At 35.6% G+C, this 13305-nt stretch overlaps 1 protein-coding gene across 4 annotated transcripts; it reads right to left on the reverse strand.

The window, feature by feature from the left end:
- Positions 1–919: 919 nt before the first annotated feature.
- On the reverse strand, positions 920–12988 carry LOC117790683 (glutamine--fructose-6-phosphate aminotransferase [isomerizing] 2). Of its 4 annotated transcripts, none has more exons than XM_034630205.1 (10): positions 12835–12988; positions 9090–9150; positions 7765–7962; positions 7391–7704; positions 6453–6594; positions 6155–6181; positions 5950–5973; positions 4617–4738; positions 2984–3823; positions 920–1462 (listed from the first exon to the last, which is right to left on the reverse strand). In XM_034630205.1, the coding sequence occupies exons 2-10, from the start codon at positions 9094–9096 to the stop codon at positions 1088–1090; spliced, it is 2049 nt and encodes a 682-aa protein (XP_034486096.1). In that variant the 5' UTR covers positions 9097–9150; positions 12835–12988; the 3' UTR covers positions 920–1087. The 4 variants fall into 4 exon arrangements, with proteins under 4 accessions (XP_034486096.1, XP_034486094.1, XP_034486097.1 ...); XM_034630203.1 differs by having other exon boundaries at positions 4617–4774; XM_034630206.1 differs by lacking the exon at positions 6155–6181.
- Between the last annotated feature and the right edge of the window lie 317 nt (positions 12989–13305).

The raw sequence follows: 13305 nt of genomic DNA on the forward strand, positions 1-13305 counted from the left end.
CAAACAAATTCATAAGAGACTTGTGAGACTATCCGAAAAGAGTAGTCAGGAGAATGGAGATGCAGTTCTGCTCTGGCAAAAGTTATTCTGACATGTTCCGCTGCATTCATTTCACATTTTCCATTTACGAGGAAAACAATACACTTTACTGCAAAGGGGGGCAAAGGATCCGTTTAACTGTTTGGCCGTTGCTGCCAATGAAAACATCAACCCAAATATGTCTAACGCCTTTTTGGCTACGGGAAATGGGAAATGGGAAACGCCTGGCCGTCGTCCAAGTATGAGTCGAGTCTCTGACGGTTTCCACGCTTTTCCTGTGGCCCTTAATCTAGATTATGTGCCCTTCGAAAATTCAATGGAAATGGAAAATAATAAGAACACTGCTCAACATGTTCAATTCGCTGAAAGTCCTGTGTGTGTGTGTGTGTGTGTGTGTGTGTGTGTGTGTGTCTGTGTCGAGTACCTGGCGATTGCAATGGCTGCCGAAAAGGAGGGGAATAAAGGCGAGGGAACTTTAAGGAGGATTTTGGCTTAGCTTTGGCCATTCTGATATTTTCCATTTATTCGCTGGTGTTTTGTTTGGATTTGGTAGTTGGTTTTTTGGGGTTTGGCTTGAAGACATAACCGTTTACTGCTGATACCACCACAGTTTCCAATAAAATAAATGTGCCCCCCCACAAAGTCGAATTTGCCATTGCTGCTCGGCCTCAATCTTTATATGGTTTTTGTGGCACACATTTAGAGCATTACATTTTTATGTCATCCAATTTAAAGTTGAATTTAATTAAAGCTTCGTCGTCTTTTTCTCTTATTATTTCCCTGTGAATATCCTTAAAAGTATTCACATTTGACTATGTCGCGCTTTGCTTAATCAATCGAATCATTGAAATCTCAAATCAATTCAAATTAGCAAAGCAAATGCATTTAACAAAACAATTTCAATTTAATTGTATTAAGTAGATTGGATCTTGATGCATGAAAGGGTAATTATAAAATCATGTGCATGTGCATGTGTGTGAGTGTGTGTGTGTGCGTGTGCGTGTGGATATAGAGATTATCATGGATTAGAGATTACTCCACAAAGAGATTACTCCACAGTCACGGACTTGGCCAAGTTACGCGGACAGTCGACGTCGCAGCCTCGGAGCACGGCAATGTGGTAGGAGAGGAGCTGCATGGGAATGACAGTCAGGATGCCTTGCAGGCAGTCGACGGTGCGGGGAATCTCAAGGCTGCGGGAGGAGAAGGCCTTCGTCTCCTCATCGCCCTCTTCGCAGATGATGATGGGACAACCCTTGCGAGATGTCACCTGTTGCAGGGCATTCATGCACTTGACATAGACGGGATCACGGAGCACGATCATCAGCACGGGCATCGAGTCATCCACCAGAGCCAGAGGACCGTGCTTCAACTCTCCAGCCATGATGCCCTCGCTGTGCATGTAGGTCAACTCCTTCACTTTCTGCAGAGGAGAGAAGAACATCAGAGCATCAGAAGAGTTGACAAATTATAATATAGTACTAAGAATAACACTTAAAGTAACCCAAACTGTGCTGAAAAAAGAAAACATCAATTAAAACAACTTTACACTAGATCTTCAAGTCCAGTTAGTTTGTTTTTTTTTTCTTAACACATCAGTTCAAGTTGTTTGTACAACAGATCTGCTGATGATTGTAAATATATGTAAATAAATAAATGTAAATATGTTTCGAAAAAAAAAAAAAAAACAATTAAAACAAACTTAATTGACCCCTATAATTTTTTTTAGCATGCGGTCTAAGAACATTCTGATCTCCAATATAAGAAAATATCGAATTCATTACAATTACGATAAAGTAGTGTTAATTTTTTAACCTACTGCTGCACTTTCTTTTCAATTAGTAATAAACATATTTATTTCACCACGTGAAACCTTTTCCTAATAAAGCTGTATAATAAAACTTATTTTTTAAATATTTCCTTTATTAGAATATTTATTTGACTCATCCAAAATACTAAACAGTAATATTAACCAAGGCTACAAACCTCCAAAAGTTGGTTAAAGGCTCGGAGGTTCGAACCATAGAGCAAGACATCGGTTCGGTTCGCGAATTGGTTTATATACCCCCTAATCCCAAGGTTTGGGTTCGAACCTTGGTTAAATTTCATACAAAAAAATTTTTTTAATGGTTAATACATTTTTCTTTACATTTTGAACTAATTAAATTTTTCTTTTAAAAAGAAATAAAGTTTTGATGATAGTTTAAATTTATTTGATGATTTAAATATGACTTATTTTAATCCGAAGCTCGAATATTTGCGTAATATTAGAAAACCATAAAATTTATGAAATTAATTTTATTTCCAACCGAATCTTTTATTTTAGATAGCGGTTCGGCTTAGGTTCAGGTTCGCAAAGAAAATAATTTTAAGAGTTCGGTTCATGATCCGGTTCAAGCTGCTTAAAAACCTGAACTGAACCGGTTCTTCGAGGTTAGGTTCAGAACTGGTTTGCAACCTTGATTAGAAATAAATATATTTATTTAATTATGTGAAACTTTTTCCTAAAAAAGCTATATAATTAGACTTATTCTTTAAATATTTTCTTTATTAGAATATTTCTTTGACTCATCCAAAATACTAAGCAGTAATATTAACAAATAAATAGCTGAAATCACACAATTTTCAATCAAAAATTTTTGATTTCACATTTTTTTTGAATTTTGACTTTCCAACTCTTGTTCAATTTCTTCATTATATTCTCCACATATTGGCTTATTTATTGCAAGTTTCTAAGTATTATTTGTCTAAATTTTCTTAATAAATCTGAAGGGTAGTTATAGATACTTTAAGTGAGTTTTCCATAACTTGTAACTTTCTGCTACATTTCCTAGTTTTTATTTTCTTATTTGTATTTATTACAACTATCTTAGTTTTCTATCAGAGTTCTTATAGTGAAACTCAGAGTTGGTTTTAAAGACCTAATGAGATTAAAAGGACTTACCAGAGCACCTTCCAGGCAAGTGGCAAAGTTGTAGCCACGTCCCATGATCAAGAGCGACTTGTGCTGATATAAATCCTTGGCCAGCTCCTGCACCTTGGAGTCGAGCTTGAGCACTTCACGGATCTGATCAGCCAGGTTGGAGAGAGCCTGCAGGATCTCCAGGCGACGTTGCTGCAGCGACAGACGATCCTCAGACATGACCAGGGCAAACATGACCAACGAAATGAACTGTGAGGTGTACGCCTTGGTGGATGCCACACCGATCTCAGGACCGGCATTGATGTGGACTCCACAGTGCGACTCACGGCAGATGCTGCTGCCCACGGTGTTGGTGATGCCCACGATGAGAGCTCCACGCTGTTTGCAGTAACGCAGGGCCATCAAAGTGTCGGCGGTTTCGCCCGACTGCGAGATGAAGAAGCAGACATCGTCACGGAAAATGGGCGTGTTGCGGTCGAGGAAATCGGAGGCCAGTTCCACCATGACGGGCAGCTCTGTCAGTTCCTCGAGCAGCTGCCGTGTGGCAACAGCACTGTGATACGAAGTGCCGCATCCAATCAGCATCAGGCGACGACAACGCTTGATCTCCGGAATGTAATCCTTAATGCCGCCCAGGACGATGCTGTTGCCATCGAAGCGAACGCGTCCACGCATCGTGTTGACCACAGATTCGGGTTGCTCGAAGATCTCCTTCTGCATGAAGTAATCGTAGTTGCCCTTCATGATCTGCTGAATCTCCATCTTCAATGTGGTGATCTCACGGGCATGTGGATCGTCCAGGCTCTTCTTCAGACGATGGATGCTCAGAGTGCCATCTCTCACAGCTGCCACATCGTCATCCTGGAAATGAGGTAATATAATTAGTTTCGTTAAATAAAGATTTTTCCCTTAGGATCTTGTTTTCGATTTTATTGCTTTGATTTTTTGAAAATTCAAAATTTTAAATAGCAAGTTTTTACACTTTAAATTTGATTCTGAGGAGTTTCATTGTTCTGTAGAAAATCATGCCAAATTGGACAAAATTTTTTACTTGTAAAGTTGCTAAGTCAAAGGTTTTGCCAACTTCAAACGTGCATAACTTTGTCAAAACTGGACCGATTTTGAAGCGGAATGTCATTCTGATCACTATTTGGCCTCTAAATTCAATCTGCATTTAAGTTTTGTTAATTTAGAAAATCTAATATTTTTCGACTACGCCAGCCAGAACGCGATTTTAAAGCATAGGGTCCCCCCTTTGATATTTTGAAAATTCAAAATTTTAAATCGCAAGTTTTCACTTTTAATCAAATTCTTATATCGTAATTAGTATAAAACAGCACTTTAAATTTGATTCTGATGAGTTTCATTTTTCTGTAAAAAATCATGCCAAATTGGACAAAAATTTTGACTTGTAAAGTTGCGAAGTCAAAGGTTTTGCCACTTTCAAACGTGCATAACTTTGTCAAAACTGGACCGATTTTGAAGCGGAATGTCATTTTGATCACTATTTGGCCTCTAAATTGAATCTGCATTCAAATTTCGATACTCCCGATTTAAAAGCGGAATATCATTTTGATCATTCTTTGGCCGCTAAACTTAATCTGCATTATAATTTTTGCAAAGGGTTATTTATATTTATATTTTATTTACATACCTCCAAGTAGATGACGCGATTTGTGTGCTCGATGACAGCAGAGGCGTCCGAGGCAAAGAAATACTCCACTTCCTTCTGATCCAGGGGCATAAACTCCGAGGTGCTATCCGAACGGGGCAACACTGGCAATTCACGAGTTTGTCCATGTGGACGTAATTCTGTTAGGTTTTAAGTGTTGATCACGTGGCACAATCGGTGGCATATACAGTGTGGCAAGTGCAGTGGCAGTGTCAGTTGCCGTGACAATGTTGCAAGTTGCAATGTCGATGTCGATGTCGATGTCGATTTCGATGTCGAATTCACCAATGAGAACGGTACAGAACGAGGCAGGCAGTACGCATTTGTCGGAGGTGCAAGCGATAGCATATATGCATGTATATATATATATATTGTATATTTGTATAATCGTTTATATGTTGAGTGCATGAGTGTGTGTGTATTGACCCAGTGTGAGTGACGGGGGAAAATCAAGAGGAGTATAATGAAAATCAAAAACGAAATTAAATAGAAAGTCAACATGAACATTTTATGAGGCATCTGGGCAAACATTTAGCACAAAGGCCGCAAAGTGACCAAAACCATGATGAAAAGGGGGAAAGAGGAAGAGAGAGAGAGAGAGAGAGAGAGAGAGAGAGAGAGAGGTCAAAACTGCGAGTAATTTCATTTTCATCAGGGTTTCTAAATTATGAAAAGCAATTTTGTAATCAAATTTTACTAATTACATGAACAATGTTTTTTTTTTCGTAGAATTTAATTAAGCTTCTAAAGTGCCTTATGCCACATTCCACAATCGAATTGCAACTGCAATTCAAACTGGAATTCAAAATATTGCGATGGCAATATGTGAAAACGGATTTGAAATAAAATAAAAATCAATTATTCGACTATTTCCGATTGCCGTGGATATTAAATTAGTGTAAGTATGAGTCTAACAAAAAAAAAAAAGTAGATGAGTATTACAGCAAATTAAATTAAAATTGGCATGCCACTAAAGTAATAATTGTATTTCAAGTATTAGCTGGAAATTTAAATCAAAATTGTGTTGAATTTATTGACTCTAAAATTGAAATTGCTTAGGTTATTTTAAGCAAACAGTTTGAGTTTCTTTTAATTTTACTCGTAATTACATCTAAGTAAATTTATATGAACAACGGGTGAATTAATATAATAAATATTGCCTAGCTTCTTATTATTCTTGCATTTAAAATTGCTCAATTTTATGAGAAATAGAGAATTAAAGGTAGATAGAGAGAGAGAAGGGAAAAGAAAGTGAATGTACAGCTGACCAAAAGCAAATCAAGCGCATAATTGAAATATTTAAATGTGTAATTACCTTGGGGCTTGCCAGAATCGGTATCTAAATGAAAGAAAAATAAAAACAATTTAGAAGTTATTAGAATTTGTATTTTATAAGCTGTAAGTACAAGTATTAAACAAAAACCAACACCAGCGGCAAAGTATTGAAATAATTATTAAGAAAATGTCAAGAAAAGAAATTAAGTTATTTAGCTAAGATTGGGCATAGATTGGTAGACTACCTTGATCGGAGCTCAGCTTCTTGTCATCTACATGTTGCAATTAACACACAGGGGGGAGCAGAAGAAGGATCGTCGAAGGATGCAGTGGGGGTAATAGAGTTGAGAGTTGAGAGTTGAGTTCAGAGCGACATTTGGTTATTTGGAAACAGAACACGAATGACACAGATACATACGAGATACGAGAATAAACAAACATATTTACATAGACATAAACATAAACATAAACATAAATACAACAGACATTGTGAGAAGAGAGATTACAGAATTGGAAAAGAGATTACAACAAATTATCACTCACCCTTGCCATAGAGAATGGGAATGTGATCTGTGGCCAAACGGGTCTTTGTCTTGATTGCCACCAGGAGGGGGGAACTCCGGCGGGCTGCGACGCACTCGCCCGGAAAATGCTTCGACTTGACGGCAATGGCAAATGCTCCCTCCTGCAAATAAAAAAACAATTTTATTGTGACTTCAACTGACTTGAATTCCCAGGTACCCCACTTGGAATTTCGAATATTCTTTGCAGGAATTTAAAAAACAAAGTCAACAACAATAAGAATAAGAATAAAGTTTAAGAACAGCAAAAGAAGCAAGCAAAAAATATTAAGCAAAAACAAGAAAATTAATATAAGATACAGCATTTAAAGTACAAATGTTAGGGAAAATTCTATATTAAGAAAAATGTCTTTTTAATTTGTTAATTTTTGTTTAATGTACCATATTTAATGTGCGTGGGTTTTTTTTATTAAAAATAATACAATAATCAATAGAGTTTAAATAATTCTAAATCAGAGCTGCCTCAGAAATCGAAATCAACCGAAATTCCCCCAATACTCCATACCCCAGTACTATATGTTAATTTATTGGTTCCTTTTATGGAGTAATTCTGAATCCTCAGCTCAATTTTAAACAGTAGTAAGAAAGATCACAAAAAATCGTACGATCTTTAATTAAATATTTTTGTGAACTGATTTTTGTAATGTTATAATTGCACTTTCAATTTATTTAACTAATTGATATTGCCTAAGTTTTTGTTAATTTAGGTTTTCTACTTTGATGTTTCCTAAGGTTTCCAATATTGTTTTCCTAACTTTAATTTCCTTAAACATGTTTTAAAATTTAAATTTCCCAAAAATGTTAATCTAATTTAATTTATATAAAATAACTAATATTCTCAATACTACCTAGAATTTTTCTTATAGGGAATCGCATTTCCAATTCAATGGATGCACTCACCACTTGCTGAATGGCCTGTTCGACCAGTTCGCGGAATGAAATGTTGGGATGCTTCTTCCACAAATGGTGGACCAGCTTGGCAAAGACTTCCGTGTCCGTGTCCGACTCGAACTCGTAGCCCTTTTTGGCCAGGAAAGTTTTGACGTCATTGTAGTTGGTAATGATGCCATTGTGCACCACAACGAAGCCGTTGCCCTCGTCTGAGCGCTGTGGATGAGAGTTCATCTCACAGGGCACACCGTGGGTGGCCCAACGTGTGTGTGCAATGCCCACGTGGGTCAGCACGGGTTCACTGTAATCCTCCCCACTGAAGTCTGTGCAAATGCGATACAAATCAATTTAGAATTCCTTTTTACAATGCTCTGTTTGCTTACGCTCTTGAATTGCATCTTCCAGGACCTTGACCTTGCCAGTCCTCTTAACCATCACAATGCTCTTGCTGTCTGCTGAATCGATGGCCACTCCAGTGGAGTCATAGCCACGGTACTCCAGTCGCTTCAATCCCGTCACCAGCAGATCTAGGACCTCCTGGCGCGACTTTGGCGTCAGGTAATTTAAGTATGCGAAAATTCCTGAAAATTAATACAACAAGAAACGAGTCATAAGTACAAGATTAATCTAAAGATTTTAGTTCAATTTTTATTGTACTTAATCAAAATACTTTTACATATTTTTTTTTAATTCTTAAAAATTTTCTTGGTTTTAAATCAATATCTTGATAGAATTTTAAATTTAAATAGATTAATAGCAAAATTAAATGAGTAAGTTTCAAATAATAATAATTAATGCATCAAAATATTTTTATTTTTAACTTTCTTATTTAAATTTTTGTTAACACCTGCATAAAGTTAAACTTAAATAAATAAACTAAAGTAAAGTAATTTATAATAATTATAACCAAAACTTTAAAAAATTTTAATTTTTTTATAAATGGTTTTAGAGTTTAGCTGCTTTTGATTATTAAAATTTAATTGTAAAATTTAAATGTAGTAATAAACAAACAAAAACTATTATAACTTTTCAATTCTCCACATTTAATACCTACCTATAATATTGGGCAACTTTAATTTATAGATATATATATGTGTAAATGTAAAAAATTCAGCTAAAGATAAGCATGTAACATAACGAACACATTTCGCAAGAGCTGAACCCATTGAGCTCCAGCCCAAATAACCGACCAGTTACAAGTATGAGGAAATCTGCATCTGAATCGAGAAACCAGTTTGGGGTTGGGCATTACAAGTAACTGCACCACTTGGTGGTTGCCAACTTACTTAAGTGGCTCAGCTTGGCTTTGTGGGCGTTCAGTGCAAGTTATTTTTGGATTTGGAGTTGGATTCGAGTGCGAGTGCGAGGCGAAAGGCCGTCGACGCCTTTCAACCCAATCGCCTTTCAGTAAATAAATATCCAATTAACTGTGGCATTTTTATCCATTTGAATTGTATACACAATACATATGTCTAATTGCTTAATTCCTAGATAAACTGGCACAAAAACTGATAAATGGTTTCTTAATACAATTAAAAAAAATTATCTGTTCTATTATGAAAATTCCTTTAATTTTGTGTCACATTACACTTAATACTTTAACTATTTATTTACCCAATACTCAGTTATTTCTCTCTATATCTATTTCATGTTACTATAAATAATAACAATAAAATAAAGCTATAAATATGATGTTAATATTACTTACCACACATTTTACAGCTCTGTCAATACTTTTATTTCGTTGAAAGTTTCTTTTTATATGTTACCTAAAATGAAGAAAATTAATATAATATTTATCGTTTGATAATTGTACATAATTTTGTTCAGTAAATTTAATAATAGCTAATTTGTAATAATTAAGAAGAATTAAATAATTTTAACACAAATTAACACAGCTTATCACTTAATAAAATTGTCTCAGCGAGAAAATACGAGAATTTTTTAAGCTTCCCCTATTTTTTTTATTTTTATTTGTGAGTGTGTTTGGGTGTGGATGCGAGAGTGTGGATGTATGTATTGGTCTTGGTTCTTATCAACTCTTCAACTCGTCAACTACCGGTCTGCCTTTTATTTCTGAAGTTCTAGTTCTAGGTTCCATTTCTGTTCCCCTTTACCATTTTCATTCACCGACTTGCAAACATGATTTCTCAGCTCTAACTCAAATGGCAATTTCTTGTTTTCAACATTCTTGTTTTGGTATTACTTATTTTTGTTTTAATACCCTTACAGAGGGGACTTTACAACGTGATGTCGATTAGGAATTGCAAATTAAAGTTACATATGAGATTGAAAAATAAACACCTCAAAATAATTATCTTAATGAATGATATATTGTTTTTTTATAATTAAAATTGAAACAATACACTTTTATAATCAAAACTGAATATAAGAGCTATACTATGATTCTAAATATAGATAAAAAATTGAATTATCTGAACTTTGATCACGAATTTGACCCTCTAGGAAATCAGCTGAAAGCTGAATTATTCTCAGCTATGTTGTGTGAAAATTTCAGCCTTCTAGGTCATACGGTTTGGGGTGTACAATAATCAGTTAGCCTGTGCTGAAAATAATCAGTCAGTGAATCGGGACAAAGAGTTTTATTTATACAGACGGCTTGCAGAATATTGTTATTCATTAAAGAAGAGTTATTTTTTAATTTAAAAAAAAAAAAATAACCAAATATATTTTATTTTTAAACCATTTATAAAGTATTATAATGCTTTATACTATACATAATTATTATTTGTAATGGAATGAAGCGTCGGTAAGAGTATTTAGTATTCGTCAATGCCTTAGTTAGTTATTCCTTCTTGTTGTTCATTTATAGTTGTTGTTCTGCTATTGTTTTCATTTAGTAAAATACGTTGTAGCAAGTAAATAAATAAATACGAATACGTTTGTATGTGTCGACCGACTCCAGGTGCGGATCCGGGTGCGAGTGTAACACGCACACACGAACACCTTCACCAACACTCGCACACACATCGAATATATGTGTATAGAATTTATGTATGTACATTTGAATCGTACGCATAAGATGGAGCATAATATTTTTTATTTTGAATGGCCGTAACAAATTGGAATTTTTATCATTTAGCACAGAACGTGTTTACTGCTCTACCAATGGAGTGAGAGGGGGAGGGAAAGGGGGAACTTAGGTGCAACACGTCTTTGTTCTCTTTCCATTGGGGAGTGTGATAGAAGACTTTAAAGTTCCCACTTGCAGCCTTTTGCCACGTACTCTTTCATTCTTCAGTTTTTTCAGTGGTCATCATTAATTGTTAACATACTAAAACCCCCTTTCTACGCCTCTGGCTCTCCACAGTCACGCCCGTTAGCTGTGGTTGGCATTTTAAATTGCCGGCCGGCCAACAGGGCCAAGAGCCGAAAGAGCCAAGTGCTTGAAGTTGGTAGCAGTAATGAAACGAAATGTTTGCTTGTAATTAAACCGATTCTCCAAACTGCAGAATTCATTAGTTTTCGTATTTCTCTGCTTGTTCTTCGGTCTCTACACGTCTCCCAACAATTGTAAACAAAACAGGAAAAGCATTTCACGTAATGAATCAAAAAAAAAACTTATCATTCGTTGTAGATAAGAGACCAAAACGAGTGTGGAACGAGCTGTGAATACCTATGAGTACTCGCATTCACTCTTTCCACTCCCCCGAAATGCGATAACGACCGTTAAATCGATCGGAAAGATCGTAAAATGTGGAAGAGCATTAAATTAAGTAACACAAACAATTTATTGGCCTACAAGTTGTCCATTGAGTCGCAAGGCGATTACGCATACGCAATGTTGTCTGAGTTCCATTGAATTGAATGCAATCCAGGTTGATTACCAATTACCTAGAGCAAATCAAGTTTATCGCGGGGATTCTATCATTCAAATAAAAAGTACAATATTAACGAATTTTAATCGTTGTGCTACTGATGATTAATTCTTGGAATTATGTTTGTAGATTGGAGAATGAGCTTACCGTTATCAGCTCATTAGTTTCGGAATTGTAGATACGATCAACAAGAGATACAAATTTTAAAATAACCAAAATTTTTCAGATGTAGGAAAATTACGTAAATTTTTTAGATGTTGTAAAAAATAACCAAATTTAATTTTTGATATTTACAAACAGATGTTACGAAATAAATGTTAACTGTAGAAATTATTTAAAAAAATTGAAGCAAGACTTGAAAAAAAAAATTGGATATTTGATTAATAATGATTTATACAGAAATATTGATGATTTTATTATTATTCTATTATTTTTATGAACATTTTTAATAAATATTAATAATGTTGCTTATATATTTTTTACTATTTTCGATTTATGACTGAGTGAAATTGGATTGTGTTGTGAGAATTTAAGTTTCTTTTTATAGACACGTTTAATGCAATTGTTTTAGCTCTTGAATTGTGGATTTTCGGAACACTTGAGTAAACTGGTACTTTATAAACTCTACAATAGAGCTCTCTAGACCCCTGTATACCCCCATTGAACTTAAACTCCCGTCTGTTGTTGCTGTTTATTCAGTCGGCATGTAAATTGCTAAAAATTGTATAAAAGCTGCCACATATGAGTGTGAATATGAGTACCAGTATGAGTATGAGTATGAGTGTGAGTACGACTAAGAGTACTCATATCTCAAATCATCTTATTTGCTTGTGGAACTTGCAACTTTATTTTTTATCAGTTTTGTTTGGTAGTGCTATTATTATTGTGATATATGTGTGTGTAAGGGTGTGTGTTTGGGCATTTGTGGTCTGAAACAGCAATCAGCCGCGCTGCAAACAGCGAACAGGTATTTTATATAAGACAACGACAACAACAACAACAACAACAACGAATTTTGACCGCAATTTCGGGTTTAAAGCGAGTTTTGTTGCCCCGTAACATTTACGAGTGTATTCGTATGTACTTTTGTGTATATATATATATATATATAGATATAAGTGTTGTGTTTTGTTGCTCTTGCATTGTGTTATTAAATAATTCAATTAGAGTTTGTTGCGCTGGCAGCACAGTGTATGTATGTGTATGTATGTGTGTGTGTGTGTGTGTGTGTGTGTGTATGTACACCCAACCCGCACCACCAGCACCTACAATAACAACACCATCGACACGCACGCAACAAAAACAGCACTCAAACAGATTTCGATTTGCGATTTTCAAATGCACGTCAAACACTTTTGGCCAATTTGCCAGTCTTTTGTTTTGTGGTAATCAGTTGAGAGAGAGTGGGTAGAGAAGAGGGGAGCATGGAAGTGAAAAGTGCAACACTGCTGTGCAACAAATGAAAGCGTTTTAACACACATTGAAGAGTTGCAGCATAAACTGCTCATTTATTGATATGCACAATAAAAATAACACTACACTACACTACACTACACAATATTCACAATATACACAATATTTTTAATCGCACAGTTCATGCTGGCATTTAATTACTTGTATTGATCACTGGACTTGTTCCGTCTTGTCTTTCAGTTGAGTTGAGTTGTGAGTTGTGTCTTTGACTTTGACGTGGTAACTGGTTGCTCTTGATCTGCTGCTGGCCAACTCCGCTGTGAATTTAACACTGAGCTCACTTCGAAAAGCAACTCACACTAAATGCGCTGCTTTTATAGGCCAACGACAACGACGACGTTGACGTTGACAGCGACGTCAACGTCGCCGTCGACGTCAACGCAACGCGATCGTTAATGCCAAAGAGTCAAAGATATACTCGTACATAGAGCCAGAGTTGTTGCCAGTGCTCGGGTACTCGCACTCACAATCACACTCACACTCACACTCACAGTCGTACTCATACTCATAATCATAATAACCACAGCAACTTCAACAACAACTACATCAAAAACAACAACAGTTTGGAGAGCAAAACATTTGTTGTGCTCCAAGAAAGTTAAAGCTTATCGC

The sequence above is a fragment of the Drosophila innubila genome (assembly GCF_004354385.1).
Source record: "Drosophila innubila isolate TH190305 chromosome 3R unlocalized genomic scaffold, UK_Dinn_1.0 2_E_3R, whole genome shotgun sequence".
Classification (NCBI taxonomy): Eukaryota; Metazoa; Arthropoda; class Insecta; order Diptera; family Drosophilidae; genus Drosophila; species Drosophila innubila.